Source organism: Gopherus evgoodei, chromosome 6 (assembly GCF_007399415.2).
Source record: "Gopherus evgoodei ecotype Sinaloan lineage chromosome 6, rGopEvg1_v1.p, whole genome shotgun sequence".
In the NCBI taxonomy this organism is placed as follows: Eukaryota; Metazoa; Chordata; order Testudines; family Testudinidae; genus Gopherus; species Gopherus evgoodei.
In genome coordinates, this window is record NC_044327.1 from 45,885,850 (window position 1) to 45,903,383 (window position 17,534).

The window sequence follows — 17,534 nt, forward strand, 5'->3', positions numbered from 1 at the left end:
CCCTCCACAGGCACCACTGCAGCAGCTCCAGCGGAGCCGCGGGACCAACGCGCGGGGCGGCGAAATTGCCGTCCGCCTAGGGCGCTCAAACCCCTAGCGCCGGTCCTGTTCAGATGGTTTAAATTGTCATAGCTCCGTCGATTTCAATGTCAACATACCAATTTACAGCACTTGAGGACCAGGACCAAAAAAATCTATGTCAAACAGTAACAACACACTTTAAAGGACTGGACTGATAAAGGGATTTGAGACCAGAGTCTCACAGAAATGAAATCCTTTGGTGCAATGCACTACCATCATGACAAAACAGGGAGCCATTCCTAGCTTGCGTCAGTAGTGTCCAGCCTGTGGTCTGGCCCTGAAGGCTTGACATTGTGGCTGTCAAGAGTGACTGTTAGGAAGAAAATGTGTATTTGATTATGAATGGGAAGTGTGCTCCTGAGCCACACCCTGTGATTTTAAATCTGAAATGTCTGAATCAGCCCTATTGATAGGAAGGAGGGGACACCTGAAGCAGCCCTAGTGCGGGCCCAAAGGGGTCTGAGCATCTACTGTTCCTTATTGTGGTTGCTCAGCAGCTTCCTTTTGGTCATCAGGTACGCTTCATGAGAGGAAAGTAGTTCTGGCTACTCTGTTGTTGTTTCCCTGACAGGCTGTGGAAGCCCGAGAGAGTGCTTTACTGGCACTACCTGACCCCAGAGGATGACTCTCCTCACCCACACCAAGAAACCCGGGAGAGGAGGAAAAATAGTCGAAGTTGAGAACCAACAACCAATTATGGATTCCAGATTCTATGCTCCAGTACAGCCTAAAGACTGCTCTAACTTGCCCCAGCTGTCTATGGTGCCGTAGAGACCATATGCCAGCTGAGGAAAGCTGGAGTGCAGACCATACCAATCACTCCTATACATAATCCATGCACTAGGGGCTGTCAGAAGGGAGGTGAAAGAGTCAAACTGTGCCTACTGGGGTCTCCCCCATACTGAGGGAATCCCCATCAGGGGACTTGTAAGTGGCTTCTCTTCCTTTTGCATCACAAGTGGAGTGGAGCACGCTAGACAGTATGTCCTAAAATCTTAATTGGGGCCCCCTGACCTTTATGAAATAACATATTTGGTGCTCAGGCAGAAAAGGTTGGGCACCACTGACTTGTAGGATCCTGTTGGTGGTAGGGCAGAAGCCATGAGTTCCCTGCATTTCTTGCCTTATATGTGGGGAGTTGGGACTTTTGAAGTGCTAGGCATGAGAATCCTGGCTTGTAACATGGGCTCTTTTCCACACTGTGAACTCCTTCTCTTGCTTCCTACTGAGTTGCAGCCAGCACTCATGGAGACACTCTTCACAGGCTTGCTCTTGTCTCTGGCAGATGAGCCATGGAGGAGGCACAGGTGGCCATGGGGCTCTATGCTGGATTATTTCAGCATCAAATTGAAATCTGACTACAATATTTGTATGCAGTATGCAGGGGTTAGCATCTGCTGTGTGTGGCATATATGTCCATTTCCCCTCACGCTGTGGCTGCTTTCTCCTTGTGTCCTAACACTGAGGAAGAACAGGGGCATGTGGGTTTTTTCACTAGTATCCATTGGAGCACATCCCCGAGCTGCCTATGGCTGTGTAAATAGGCTGTTTTCTAAAGAACTTTGCTCCCATTATATAACATCTGAATGGGTGGGCACTGGGTCAGACATTGTTCTGTAAACTTAAATTATCCAAAGCTCACTGTAACTTCCCTGTGTATTGATTCAACAAACTGGGTGCAATTACATATACAGTTTAGGTGAGATTCACCCCTGTGCAAACAGACTGCAAGAGGCCAATGCACCACTTAGGTCCCATTTACATTTCAGGTCTTAATTAGGACTGAAGTGGTGCATAGGCTTTGTGTTGGCTGTCCACAGAGGGGTGAATTTCAAAGTCTGTGAAACCAAATAAATGGGGCAAATTCACTAGTACACTTTGTCTGCTTTGTGCCACTCCAGCGACACAAAGCAGCTGGAAACGCAACTTAATTGACCAGTTAAATTGGGCTTTCAGCTGCTTTATGTAGCTAGCACAGTGCAAAGTTGCCAGAGTATACCCGTAAATTTGGTTCAGTATTTTTAAATATTAATTCCTTTAATTAAAGTTTTGTGTTCAAAAGGATAGAGTAAAAATTATGCTTAAGGGCTTTATGAATTGGTCCATTAGTAGTGAGTTCTTTCAGCAGATATTTGAAAGGTTCTGTCAGCAACATTGACTAAAACCTTGGTCCATCTTGTGTTATTTTTTTCTTTTACCTTCGAGCAACAGTGTAAATCATATTTGTGAGAATGAAATATCTTCCTTATCCAGCTGTAGCATGAAACAGACAGAGCAAGTGGCAGTTTAATTTAAGATGAACAAGCGATAAGCAGAGAGCCATGGAGTAGATTGGATTTAATTAAAAGAGGGCATACTTTATCTTCTTGGATTATGTGAATGTTTTATTTTGTTTCCTCCCTCTCCCTCCTCCCCAAATTTTTCTTTGGAGCTCAATGAAAAGGATCAGCTGCTGTTAGAGAAATAAAAATGGAAGTGGTATGAGAGAAGCTTGGTCTACTTCCTGCCTTTTTTTTCCTTTGTTTTTGCTTGCAGGAAAGCAATATTCACTCTCATATTCAGAGAAGTCATCCAAGTCTATTGATGATAAACCCTCTCCTGATGACTGCCAGAGTCTCAGTGCCATGTCTTGTAAAGCAAATAAACGGTGCCCTCTCTATAACTATATTAACACACACTTCTTACAGTGATCTGGCTAATGACAGAACTCTAATGACATCTATGGCATTCTTTCCACTACATGCACAGTACTGTAATGGAAAACCCTCACCCTCCATAGTGTACATATGTGTCTGGGCACCCTCCCACCCTTTCCCCCAGATTCACTTCTAACATGCGTTTTATGTTCACTTTACAGTTGTTCAGCACATCAAACGACACAATATTGTTCTAAAAAGAGAGCTGGGTGAAGGAGCCTTTGGGAAAGTCTTTTTGGCCGAGTGCTATAACCTTTCTCCAGAACAGGACAAGATCTTGGTGGCAGTGAAGGTAAGAGAGTCTAGGATTTCCATTGTTAATTCATGGTTTCAACTAATGCTGTTTTATTTGTAAATGATCTGTTTGCCTGTTCACTAAGCCCAGTGTAACTCCTGTGATATATGTGCAAGGGCTCACGAGGCTGATGGAGTGTCAAGAGAATATGATATTTGATCTTGCTGTGGGTTATAAAATGAGAACTGAGTTTCATAAAGAAAAGGGGGAGGGAAGTGTCACAATGGGGCAAAATCTTTTGTGGTTTATCTGAAATACAAGAAGTGAAAAATAATGGCAGAAGTGTCATTAAAAATACATGGGGGCTCATGTTCATATGTCTAAAAAAACCCTAAACTATAACCAGCTACATGACTAGGTTACACATGTAACTGCTAGTCAATAAAGAACTATTCACAAAGGTTCATGTGGTTCTTAGTCAGCTGCCAACATTTTACAATATCATTTCCTGGCCTAAGCTTTTGGGTAAAATTGTGGTGTGATCTTAAGCTGCTGCTGTGTTGAAATGCAGAAGTGACTGCATTTCAATGCTGGAAGGGTAATTCTTAGTTATAGGACTCCATTCTGTCCTTCCGAACGAAAACCCGTGGGAGGAGGAAAACTAAGGAGAAAATACCAATAACTATGAAGCTGCTGGTATCTGGAATTATTCTCCCCTTAGAGGGGAGGAAGAGTTTATCAGCATCACAGAAAGGACCGAACTCCACTCGTGCCCCAGAAGGAAACAAGGGAACATCCCCACTGATTTTGGGGCATCTGTGCAGTAGCTAGGCTACTCCACAGGCACTCTCCTGTCAAGCAGTGGAGTTCGTGAGGGTGGTTCCCAAGCCCAGCTGTGGATGTAGAGTAGAAAACATAGTTAACTAATCCTCACTAATTTCCACTCCACATTTTGGAGTCTGCTGGAGGCATCTTGTGAAAAAGGCAGGTCCTCTCCTCCCACCCCCCACCTTTGTCCTACCAATATGCACAAAGGTCTGAATGTGAAAAGTAAAAGCCCCATTAAAGTCATTGGGACTATTCATTAACATACGTTTTTGCAGAACTGAGCCCCGAGTTAGGGAACAGAAACAATACCATGTGACCCATCTGACATTCACAACGAAACAATTATGTGCAAATTTTGAATATTAATGATTCATCCATAGAGTAAAACATCCCAGCAGATCATCTTCATGTAAATATAAACAACAAATAGATTTGAGTAACTTGCAATGTGGGAGCAGGAAAGGAGGCTAGATTTGTCAAACGAATAATTTCTTGCAAATGTTCTCTGAGTTTGCCAAGCTCAGGGGTCTATGGAAGCTTGCAGCTCTTTGCAGTAGTTTAATAAAATTGATGGGAAAAAAGAAAAATGTAGCCCTGAAAGGATATAGCAGAGTCAGGGAGGAAGTGAGGAGTTAAAGATTACAACCTTTGGATAAGTGAATAATAACAACAATGCATAGCTTTTATATAGCATTTTTCATTCATTGTTTTGTGGAAGAGATGAGATTGTTTTCTGACCAATTGATTAATAAATCTACACTTCCTCTCTTTTCCCTCACTTAGCAGTGCAGTGACATAATCAGCACCTTTCCATTCTCTTACTCCCTTTGTCAGTCCTGAACAAATGGAGCCCAAAAGGGAGTCACTTCAGGTGCTGTTTAGATGCTACCTGCCCACTCTCTTCTTTGTTGCTGTTTCTCACTGCAGCTCACAATGGCTTTGAGGGACAGGTGTCTCCAGGGATTAACAGACACGATTCTGTCAGTTCACAGCACCAGGACTGGTACAAGCCTCATCCCAATCTATACTTAGGGTAGTGCTTATTAGCCATCTGACTGATAACCAAGGAAAGAATCTAAGCCTCATGATCCATGTCATAAGCTACCTTCAAACTGAACTATTAGGAAGAAATCTCCTTTTGGGGGCAGGCTATTCCCTAACTGCCCATTTCGGGGTTCTTACTCCTTTATCTGAATTATCCAAAACTGCCTGCTGTCAAAGAGAATGTTGGACTAGGGGGTCCAAAGTTTTCACCCAGAAGGGCAATTCCTGTGTTCCTATTAGGGTGACCACTTTACTTCTGTACATATGATAGAACAAGGTCCGGCTCCCACTGAAGTCACTGGTAAAACTCCTATTGATTTAAGTGGGAGCAGGATTGGGCTCCAAGGGAAATGTATCTTGAGGCAAGGTTCAAAGTACAATTAAGGTATTTCTACCTTTCAGAGTTGTGAATAATTTAGAAGGATTTCACACCAGTAAACCTAGGAAAACCCCCTTGGGACTGAGAACAAACTAAAAATGTTCCTGTGAAAAAGCTTCTACCATCATAATTGAAGTGTCTATTTGGTGACAAAAATGTCTATCTCTGGAGGATTTAGGCAGCAAAGAAGCTGAGCAAGTTGGCCCAGGAGTGAGCATCTTCTCACTTATGTGAAATTGTTGTCAGAGCTTCTTTTCATTCATTGGAGGCTCCTCTGGATCTTTGACATGCCTTCTGCTGGTTGCTGGGCAACCGTAACAGCATTGTGCTTGCATGTTAAGAAATAGCAGGTATTGTGCCTTATAGAAGGAATTGGGCCTGACTCAAAATATAGCACTTTCCTTTTGGGTGGACAGATATTTTAAAATTTTATATTGATTCAGCAAATGATTTCAGAGCTAAGAGATTCAGAAAAACCTAGTTGTAGATAAAATCATATACACATCCAAATATCTGTGCTTCTTCCATTGAAAATAATACTATATTTTGAGCCAGTTAGGTTTCATATATTTTGACCTCTAGGTTTTTTGGACAGTGCACTGTGTGCAGGAACTCTTTCTGTGTGCCAGATCCTGTGCACAGAAGACTTAAGTGAACTGTAAATGGTGCATAAGCCTTGTATGTGCCCTCTGTACATGGGTGGGCCATTTGCTGCAAGGCAGTTCCAAAGGGCTTGGTGTGTGGATGGAGGAATAGTCACATGCCCCGTCTATGCCGTGTTGCCACTCCAAACCGCTACTGCAGACTTAGGGTTGCAGTACCCTCCATAAGTCACTGTCACAGGAACAGATCCATGGGCATAGTCTTGGAATCTGTTGACCACACTAGATTCACTTGACCCCCACTAGAGGGAATTCCTGTGGAGCACAAGTCTGCAGCTGCTTCCTGGTCCTCCTGAACCCATGGGGGTGGAATGGGCACACATGCCTCATATTATTTTGTGCAGCTGGATGTTTAAGTCTTGATCCTGATCTCAGAAACTCAGATGCACCTCACATATATTTTAGGCTATGAGCTAGTGATGTGATTCCTCTGTTTGTGTGCATGTCCTTGTGCGCTCTCATTAAGACTCAGGTAGGTTTGTATTTGGAATGGCTAAGCCCTGCCTCTGCTGCCACTACTGTGGCTATCCTGTTATTTATACAAGCTAGCACAAGTATGTGTACACGAGCTGGGGAATCACGCCCCTCGCCTGTACTGTAAATATAGCCTTATAGAGGGTCAGCTGTGTAAGTGGAGTAGCTGATTTTATGACACACGTGCCTACTATTTTTGATATCAGGATTGAATCATATAGTTGGCAATTTGCTTGTAGATTTCTGTTCCAGTTAGAGAAATTCTGCCTGTACAATACACAGAACCACAAACACAACACACACAAAAAGTGAGGATTTTCAGCTTATCAGATCTACCTAGTTCAGAGAGGTTTTTAAATCAAGCCAGACTTTGTAGTAAATACACAACTTAGCTTGTTGCATGGCATGGGGAGGGACGGTGAACCCAGTTAAGAGTGATAAGAATCTAATGGTGAAAGCTCAGTGTGCTGTGAAGGAAACATATCTATAGAATTTTGTTATTAATAACATTAATAGTAAGAATTATAATGGTAGCCAAACTCTCCAGTCATGGCTTATGGGTAACACCTGTTCCCTCTGCTTTTGTGGGCATACATTACAGCTCCACTGCATAGTTATGCACGGTCGAAGAGGATACCAGAAGTCCTTGTAATAGGTTCTGCACCGTGCATCATGGAGCACAGACCCAGAAGGGCAATTTCCAAATTGTTTCATGAATGAGGGCTTGGGATGGACTAGGGGAAGGGAAAAGTGTGGCCAGTGGATCCATGACTGAACAGACTCTTATCTGTGACAATTCAGGGTGAAGTGGAGGTGGGGCTTTTGCAACAGCCATGGAGCAGCTCTGCTGTCTGTGGGGAAAGATCCCCATTTCAGGGGAAGTTTTGCTTGCAGAGATTTGGCCCCTTTGTCACTAATAATGAATACATCTTTGTCTCAATTTCTTTAAGACTCTCCTGTTTCCCTGCTAGAGTGAGAACAAGCCAAATGCAGTATTCTGTGTTATTTGTATGTAAATTCTGTTTGCTTATTAATTTTTGCTCAGCACCAGTATCTCCACGCACAAGTGTCAGCTCTGTCTAATGCAGTAAAGTTATTGTGCGTGCTACATGGGGGGAAACATGAGGTGCAAGTTGGGGAGAAGTTCAGGCAACCCCCATGGTAGCAGAAACTCTCAACAGTCTACCCAGGTTTTAGGCCATTATTCATTCTGCTGGTTGATGGAAAATGTGTAGTTGCTATAGCAACTGCTCCATCATAGGATAATTTTGCTGCTTCTCGGAGATAAAAAATTAGTTTCTGAAACACACAATATGCCATCTTGATACAACAAAGCTGTCAGCATTTTTACAATCTTCCTGAGAAAATGTGTGATGGGGAAGCACATATTTCCCCCAAATTTTATTTTTTAAAGTAGTCCTCATAATTGCTTTGTTTTAAAAAATTGTTTTTACAATGAACTATTTTTCTAGAGCTGTTATATTGACAATTGGTTGAATGAGCGCCCAACTACATTACAGGTAAAATCATCACAGGAAACCACATTGTGATGCAGATGTCCCCTGTAATTCCATTATTTGCTATAGACTGGATCTTAGCTCGGTTCCTGTACTACTCTAAAGTCCTGAACAATCTAATAATGTGTTATAACTTGGTCCCATAACATGGCTGTTCTGTGTCGATAGATGGAACCTGAGTTTATGTTGCTGTTAGATGACTTAGCTCCATATAATGATGTTGAATAATGGGTAAGTAGCAGCAGCTAAAATCCATATTGCACTTGTGACAGGGCAACTACCTGCAATATCTTTGGGAGACAATATTGTCTTAAATGTAAATGAATGGCTTATGTATCACTGTGAGCCAGGGATTGTATACATTCCATGAGGGGGGCATTAGCACAGCTCTTCCATTAGTGAAAACAGCAGGGGATGATTAAGGCAAATCACTCAGGTTATTACACCTCCAGAAAGGTTCAAAGTGGATTCTCCAGAGACTAACAGGTAAAGAAAAGACTTTTGGATAAATAGCCTTATCTTAAACTGACTTGGGGCCTTCATTTCTGTGTTCCTGATCTAAAGACTGATATGAACTTGTAACCACAGGGAAAGCCCCATTATGAGGTTTGAATGACTAGCACCCTACCAGAGCTCTATGCTGCATTTAGAGTGATCTGTGCTAAACATCCGACGAAGTGGGTATTCACCCACGAAAGCTCATGCTCCAAAATGTCTGTTAGTCTATAAGATGCCACAGGACTCTTTGCTGCTCTTACAGATCCAGACTAACACGGTTACCCCTCTGATACTTGAAACTTTTTAATATTCATTAATTTTTTGATTGTTCTGATATGCTTTCCCAGTAATGCTTTCACTTTAAGAACAAATGTGCTTGCTGAGGAAGATCTATGTGGTGATCTGTAATTTCTGGCAGTACATAGTGCATAGCTTTTTGAAGAGAAAGCAAAGCACAAGTGCTGGTCTTTTAGGCAGATTGGCTTGCTGGGGCTATCACAAGGTAGATCAGGGAGCTGTGCAGTCTTAAAAATTCTAGTCAGAAGGGAGTGAGATGCGGGGCTCCACTGAAGAGAAGTGGTGACGGGGAGTCAGAAACCTTTAAATGGGTGCATTTGAGGGATCACAGAGGGGGAAATACAGGTGCAGTTACCTTGAAACTGTGACATCACCCTCTTCTGGTAATCCCTGTGGGAGAGGGACACTTGTCTCAGAAAAAACAATGAGGTTCAGAAATGCTCCTCTCAGGTAAGAAATGTTTGTGAGGTCATAGAGGAGATAGGGAAGTGGTCTCCAAAATCTGCAGATTCTGGGATTTATGGGGAAGAATGAGGGGCAACTTTGTAGAACCTTCAGGCTGCTGTCCAGCCTTCCTCTTTCCATCCCACATCGCCCCTCCATCTGGTCCTTATTATAGTATCATTTCATTTCTTTTTAAGTGAAATACATTTGACCTCTGCTTAACTTTAAGCATGCGAGTAGATCCATTGAACTCAAAGTGAGTCTTTGATTGGGGCCTTAGTTTGTAAGCTGTTGTGCAGAGAGATGACCACCTATAAGTCTGCAAAATGCTTAACTCAATTTTGATGCCAAACAGCAATAACATCAATAAAACAATTAATTAAAAAACCTACAATTCTGCTAAGTATTTTAGAGGGACCAGTCCTTACTTCAGAGAACTTACAATACTCACAGGCTCCAATTCAAGAGTGGGGTTTTACACTAGTGTAAAGCAAAAGAAACTCAGGCCCTTTGTCTATTCTAAGCTCTGCGTGGCAGGAACTGTGTTTTTGTTCAGTGTTCGTCCTGCTCCTAGCAATGGGGTCCTGGGCCATGACTGGGGCTTCTACAAGTTACTGCAACAGAAAAAATTAATACAATAGAACCTCAGAGTTACCAACATCTTGGGAATGGAGATTGTTCATAACTCTGAAATGTTCGTAACTCTGAACAAAACACAATGGTTTCAAAATTTTACAACTGAACATTGACTTAATATAGCTTTGAAACTTTACTATGCAGAAGAAAAATGCTGCTTTTAGCGATCTTAATTTAAATGAAACAAGCACAGAAGCAGTTTCCTTAACTTGTCAAATCATGTTTTTTTAAAACTTTCCCTTTATTTTTTAGTAGTTTATGTTTAACACAGTACTGTACTATATTTGCTTTCTTTTTTTGGTCTTTGCTTCTTCCTGATTATGTACTTCCGGTTCCAAATTAGGTGAGTGGTTGACTAGTCAGTTCATAACTCTAGTGTTCATAACTCTGTTCTACTGTAATAATAAATTTGTGATGAAATATAGCGGAGGAAATACTGTAAAATCACAGGTCTGTACTTTACTTGGATCTAGATCTGATATTTATAACCAGTCACGCCAAAAATGTATTTTCTCTGTCCCTGACATAGTACTGCACCCTCATCTCCCCACCCCCACCCCCACCACTCTTTATGTTTTACATATCCCTTTCCATTTCTTCTCCAGACACTAAAAGATGCCAGTGATAATGCTCGGAAAGACTTCCACCGAGAGGCAGAATTGCTGACTAACCTACAGCATGAGCATATTGTGAAGTTTTATGGCGTGTGTGTGGAAGGTGATCCACTCATCATGGTTTTTGAGTACATGAAGCACGGAGATCTGAATAAATTTCTCAGGTAAATTCATGAAGGTGTATCATCCTGCATAGGTGATATTGGGGGCAGTGTTTCTGAAACCTAGGGAGACGGAAAGTGTCTCAGAGCCAGGGCTCCAGCCCAAGCGAGAACACCTGCACTAATATTTTTAGCCCTGCGAGCTTAAGTCAGTTGACACAGGCTCTCAGTGCCATGTTTTCTTTGCAATGTAGACATACCCTAAGAATGAAAACCTGATAAACACCCAGTTAGTTCATGTTTTGTGATTTTGTGTCTTGCCTCATTACATGTTTTGCCTATTTAGAAGTATCTTTAAATCATTTCCTTACATTTTTTACATTATACCACATGGATTGTATCCCAGTTCCCTGTTTCCTTGGCCATAGTTTTCCACGACTAATTCTGCAGATGGTGTTTGTTTATAAAATTTTGAGACCTTGGCTAAAATGGGATCTGATTTCGAATCATCTTTAGTTTTTCAAATCCAAAGCTTGACTAATGAAGTTTGGCAAAATCCAACTTATCCTGTATTTCATATTTCTCTCTGTGCTGGGCCTAAATGAAAACCCTGGATGGAAACACTCCTGAACTTTGGGGGAGTTTGGATCCAGATCTATGTTTTGCAGCCCATCCCCTTTTCAATCTCTATTGTAAACTTAACAGTATTGAAACGTACAGTATTTTTGACAGCATTTCTCACAGCTTCTTTTGCTGCAGAAATGCATTTGAACAAGCTTTTTTTCTGCAAAGGAATACTCTAGGTGGGGCAAGCAAAGGAGAAAGGAAAATGCAATAACAACAGAAAGAATACATGAAACTCCAGAAATAAATCTCTCGTATTGGAGCATAAAAGATGTAAGGAGCAAAACACAGTCAGTACATTTTAAAAAAAAATCACGCTTTACTGTACTTGTGAATCACATAATGTAATTGCTTAATTTATAAAAGATGAGCCAAAACTGAAATCTCAGATCCACATCTGAGATGGAAAAAAATTACAAGAATTTCAAGAGAGGAAAGATTTATTCCCAAATCCACAGCTATTTTTATGTTCTATTTCAGATTAGGTCCAGGAATTGGATTTGGGTTTGTTTCTTGGTTATTAGAGATTTCCATGAGGGATGTAGATGAAATGTTACAAGATAATAGACATTTGCAACAGCTTTTTTTCCATGAAATTTCTACCTCTTGGGCCTGAAATCTCATGAGAACAGCTCACGAAAATTTGGTGCTGTTGAATCAGAAATCAAACCTTAAAGATTATCCTTGATTTAAACTCAAATGCAAACCTCAAACCCCAGTTTAAATCTAATCCAGAACTAAATCCACACATTTAGCCTATCCCTGGAATTTATTATTTATGTTTGTGTTCCTGGATAGATGTTATGACTCAAATATAGACCTAAAGACTTCAGTGCCATTGCATCTGTTTAAATTGGGCCCTTGGAGAGGATGGTAGTACTGAGAATGTGAAACTCAGTTACAATAAACAAACTGTTTTATTTTGAAGAGTATAATAAACATTTTTAATATTTACATGATTTTAGTACCATACTTTGTATTCTGCTGCTACTATCTGCATATCTACCATTTTATAAACAGCAACTATATTGCACAATGAGATATGTATGTCCTTTTAAGAAACAAGAATCTCATCCTAACTGGCAAGGTCACTCTAAGCTTGATGAAGTTTTTCAAAATTGGAAAAGGTCATTCTGTTGCTCTTTGTTGCCCTTGATTCTTAACCCAGTGTTGGGGGTGTGGGGGGGAAATAAGACAGCATATTTTGTGTTTCAGTTATATAGAATTATAGAGTTTAAGGCAATAAGGGACCACCAGGAGACTAAATTATTATGTGCCACAGGCAGAAAATAGGTATGACTGAGGTGCAACAATGCCCATGGCCTCTACAATGAGGGAATTGATTAATATACCCAGCTAATACCGGCAAGTGACCCACACTCCATGCTGCAGAGGAAGGTGAAAACCCTCAAGATCACTGCCAGTCTGACCTGGAAGAAAATTCCTTCCCAACACCACATATAGCAATCAGTTAGACGCTGAGTATGTGTGCAGGAACCAGGCAACCAAACACCTGAGTGAGAGAATGCTATGTGCTGCCTCAAAGGACTGGCCCTCCCGATCCAGTGTTCCATCTCCAGATGTGGCCATCTCTGATGCTTCAGAGGAAGGAGATAAACAACAACAACCCAAACATATCAGAATACTTTGGGGAGGGGGAATGAAATGATGAAATCCCTTCCTGATCCTGTCAGGTGACCAGCTGAAGCCATGAAACATGAGCTTTTAGGAAGAAAGAAATAATTGGGAAGGGAGCCCTAGGGCTGTTGAGCCCTGCTACCTGCCATCACAAGCAACCCCATCCTACAATTCCACTCATAAATTTGTCCACCTCTCTATTAAAAGTAATTAAGTTGTTTGCCCTGACAACTCCTACTGGGAGACTGTTCCAGAACTTCACTCCTCTGATGGTTAAAAACCTTCTTCTAGTTTCCAGTCTGAATTTTTTCATGCCCAGTTTATACCCATTTGTTCTTGTGCCAACATTGACCTTTAGATTAAATAGCTCTTCACCCTTCCTGGTGTTTATCCCCCACTCCCACCCCAAATGTATTTATAGAGAGTAGTCCTATCCCTTCTCAGCCTTTGTTTTGTTAGACTAAACAAGCCAAGCTCTTCCTGTCTCCTCTCATAAGATAGGCCCTCCATTTTCCTGATCATCGTAGAAGCTCTTCCCTGCACCTGTGATCGTTTAAATGAATCTTTCTTGAAAATGGGTGACCAGAATTGTACACCGTATTCCAGAGGAGGTCTTACCAATGCCTTGCATCATGGCATTAATACCTCTGTATCTCTACTGGAAATGCCTTGCCTGGTGCATTTTAGGATCACATGGTGACTCATAGTCATCATGTGATCAATCAAAGCACCCAGGTCTCTCTCTAAGTGACTCAGGATCTTAGGTTCCATTTTCAAAAGTGACTTAGGCCATTAAGTTTAATTCGACTTGTCCCACAAGGACAAGATTTTCAAAGGTATTTAGGTGCCTAAAGATTCAGATAAGCTCCTAATGGTGCACACAGACGCTTTTGAAAATCCCACTTGGTGCCTGCCTGCATCTGTAGGCACCTAAATACCTTTGTAAATCAGTCCCATAAGTCACTTTAGTGCTTTTTCAAATTTTACCCTTTATCTATTGCAATAAAATTATGAATAAGGACTGTTCCATTAGGGGCCAATTGCCAAATCCTGTGTGTTGTCACAAAGGAAGCATTAGACAATACTAATGATTTACTATGGTACAGTAATATTGCTAGTTCTTGATTTGACTTGACTCACAGTGTGCAGATTTATAAAGATGTGTGGTGATGTGCATCTGGGTATCAAACATTGAAATCAACTCTGTACTAGGTAGAGCTGCTATCATAAATTAATAGTTGCTGCCAAAACACTTTGTAGATAACTCACGGGCCAGCCCAAGAACCTGTTGGCCTTGTGCATGTACTGTATGCACTAGTACATGCTGCCCCACATAATAATAAACAAGGACAGAATTTGCTCTTAAATGAAAACATTTGCATAGGGGACAGCAAATTCTGTAAAGTCTTCCTGATGGTTTCCAGCACCTGGTTCCACCAGAGGGTTGAGGGTGTCCGATTAGGCCTTCCAACCCTCCCAGTTCCAGATCCTATGTTACCATCCTACCTCCTTCCCCCACAGGAGCTTGCCCACATTTCCCTGTTGGGATAGCCCTAGTAAATCTGACAGGGTTTCCCCAGTGTGTAAGTAACCCAAGAGCCTTTTGTTCCACAGTTAGAGACTTTGGCTATATGAACTATAAAGCAGATTTTTTTCTCTGGGGGAGATATGCAAGCTACTTTCTTCACTTTTATGGCCCTTCATTGCCTATCCCCACCCTGTCTATAACCTCTTCTTTTGAGACATTGATGCCGCCTCCACTCTGCAAATGATTCCAGTCTTGACTGCCTTTTTATAAAATTTCAACATTAAAACAAGCTGGAATTGTAGATGCTTATTAATCATCATTTGAAATATTTATTTATTTGTTTATGTATTTTCTGATTAGATGTTGTTTTGTAATTCCTGCAATCTGGTTTTGAAATATCATATAGTAATACAACTTAGCAGACAGTATATGTGCTAACTTGGGTTTTTTTAATTAATAAGACGTATTTAGAACATAAAATGATTATGTTGGGACAAGCTGTTTAATCTGATCTTAAATTTGTCATTCCTCTCACATTTGCTGCAGCTTGTACTGCAGATGAAAGTTTAGTTGTAATTAGTCTGTAAAAGAGCATCTATTTCTTACCCTGCAGCGCCACCCAAGGCCAACAGGGGAAACTGAATCCAGAGTTTAACCAATGTAGGACCAAACTGAGTATTACTGCTTCCTGCAGCATAGTGTCGCGTTTCAGGAGTAAGACCGCATCCTGAAGGTCAAAAGCTTCCCTTTGTGCCCCATTGTGGCATAGGAGGGGTGAGGTAGATCAGGCAGAGTCTATGCTACTGTCTCTTACAGCTGTGCATTGCTGGAGATAAGGATTTCATGATTAACAAGGAAAATTAGGAAGATAAGCAAGATGGATTGAACATTTAAAAAATGCAGAAGTTTAATTAAGAAAGAAATATGTGGTGAAAGATAAATAGTTTTCTAAATTAATAAAGATTTGCAACTTCCTTCATGAGGAGGGCTATTAAAAATATGTGTGATGAGGATGTGCTGTGCTTTTCATTATGAATTCACATTTGGGTTTTAGCCTGGGATTTCTCATCCTGCCTTTATTTCTTTAACTACCACCAGTTGCATGGCTGTCCATGCTCCATGACAAAACATGTGCAGCTAGTTTTTCTGCACTGTGCCAACTGCAGGCCCAGTAATGTGACAAACCTTCCTTCATTTAGCTCCCAGATCTGTCACTTCACCTGTGAAGTTTTTCTCCCTCCCAGCAATTTTTATATCATACTTCTGGTAGGTAGTATCAGAATTTGATTAATTTGCCAACCTTTCCCAAGCTTCTATACCCTCCTCCCGAGGATGAATTAAGGCTAAACATAACCCCTATTGATCCAGAGTACTTGTTTGGGGTGAGGAATGGGGTCTATGGGAAAGCAAATCACTGGGTGGAGGAGGGTTGTTTTAAAAAAAGAGGAGCGAGGGGAGGATTTGGCCCGTTTGAAAGGTCGAATCTACAAATGTGGAGAGAAGGTTCTGCTGTGGAATAAAATAATGAGTATTCAGAATGCTGAAGCACATCAGGGTGGAGGATGATCAGGGTCCACTAACCTCTTTAGTCTTGCCTTAATTTAGTATCAGGGAATGGATAGTAAAGCTTCCCCTAAAACAGTGTCAGTAATTACAACAGGTAAGTTATATATATGTATATTTGGTTGTGCCACAATGAGCTATCAAGGGCATGATTCCTGCCCCAAAGAGCTTCATAATTTCTCATGTGAATGGGCTGATCAGTTTGTGTTAAGGACTTGCTGTACTTCAAAGCTAACCTAGAACCAGTGAAAGAAACTCAGCTTTCTGATCTGGCATGGCCGTGCCAACTGGAATGAGTTTTGTGACCTGTCCCCTGTGCATCAGGTGGAATTCACCACCTGTGGGAAAGTCAACAAAAGGCACTTGGGATTAGTGGAGCTACTTCATGTGGATGGTAAATTAAGGGTGTAAATCTGAAATCATTCCTCTAATTTCTTTTTTTTGTTCCCCAAAGTAAAGTTAGCTCTCTCACCTTAAATTAAAAAACACACACACACACGCGCGTCATGCCCCATCTCCCTGTGGAAGGGGATATTATAGGCTTTAGAAAGAGGGAAGAAAAATGGTGTTACTGCAGTGGCCTTTCACCTCTAGAGACATAAGTATAAATCCTGTCTTTGATGTTCTCCTGCTTCCGTACAGTTAGAATAACTGGCAGCCTTTGTCCAGGAAAGGCCCCTGTGCTGGAACAGCAGGGGCACAGCAGATTAGGGTGGGATGTATTGTTATTAGTTCCAGTTCCTTACTTTCACAAGCAATATATTCAACTACCTCTCTTCCTCACCCTGAAAGAAAGAGAAAACAGTGAAGGAAAAAAACACTGAGACAAATTCATTCCCACCACACATGAATTTAGCCCATCACCTTTAAATAAGCCACTATTACATTTTCAGTTTCCCTAATGCAAGCTCCACAGTCACTCTAGTTTATAAGTGACCTCTTATTTCATGAGCCCGTATTTTTGTGTGATCCATGCAGGGCACATGGACCAGATGCAGTATTGATGGCAGAAGGCAACCTTCTAGCTGAGCTGACCCAGTCCCAAATGTTGCACATTGCCCAGCAGATTGCATCCGGCATGGTTTACTTGGCATCACAGCACTTTGTGCATCGTGATCTTGCCACCCGGAACTGCCTGGTTGGTGAGAACTTGCTGGTGAAGATTGGAGATTTTGGAATGTCCAGAGATGTGTACAGTACTGATTACTATAGGGTAAGTGAATTGTCACTTTCAGGAGTAACTGAGGTCTTGTTCAGTCATCTTATCACATTGATCATACTGGTCACTTTTAAACTGGATTATCCACATGTCCTGGACCCTTAAAGAATTGGATATGGAGAGTGAATCTGAGTTTTAAAGTTTGGTAAATTTGGAAGCTCCTGGCAAAAGTTGATGGAGAGTCCTTTTCTTTAGTTTTCTTATTAAAATGGTTTAAAAAATCCTTCAGAGGTCAGAAATTTGGCAAGTTTACTTGGCTGCAAAAAAGAAAAGGCATCTTTAAAGTGACCGTGGTTGGTCAAATTTGTCCCAACACATAGGTATTATAAAAATGTGTTCTTACAAATGTCTAAGACTAGTGGATTGCTTGAATGGATATAACCTGTAGGCAATAGCACTGTACCTATGAAAATTATTTCAGTCAGAAAGAGACAGAGACTAAGGCAGAACCCTTTA

The 17,534-nt window shown here is 41.3% G+C and overlaps 1 protein-coding gene across 2 annotated transcripts in view; it reads left to right on the forward strand.

Moving 5' to 3' along the window:
- Positions 1-17,534, forward strand: part of NTRK2 (neurotrophic receptor tyrosine kinase 2) — a 271,563-nt gene that overhangs the window by 200,683 nt on the left and 53,346 nt on the right. For both annotated transcript variants that reach the window (XM_030566647.1, XM_030566648.1), the window contains exons 13-15: positions 2,939-3,069; positions 10,397-10,569; positions 16,838-17,072. In XM_030566647.1, coding sequence (XP_030422507.1) covers positions 2,939-3,069; positions 10,397-10,569; positions 16,838-17,072 — 539 coding nt within the window. The remainder of the gene's footprint in view (positions 1-2,938; positions 3,070-10,396; positions 10,570-16,837; positions 17,073-17,534) is intronic.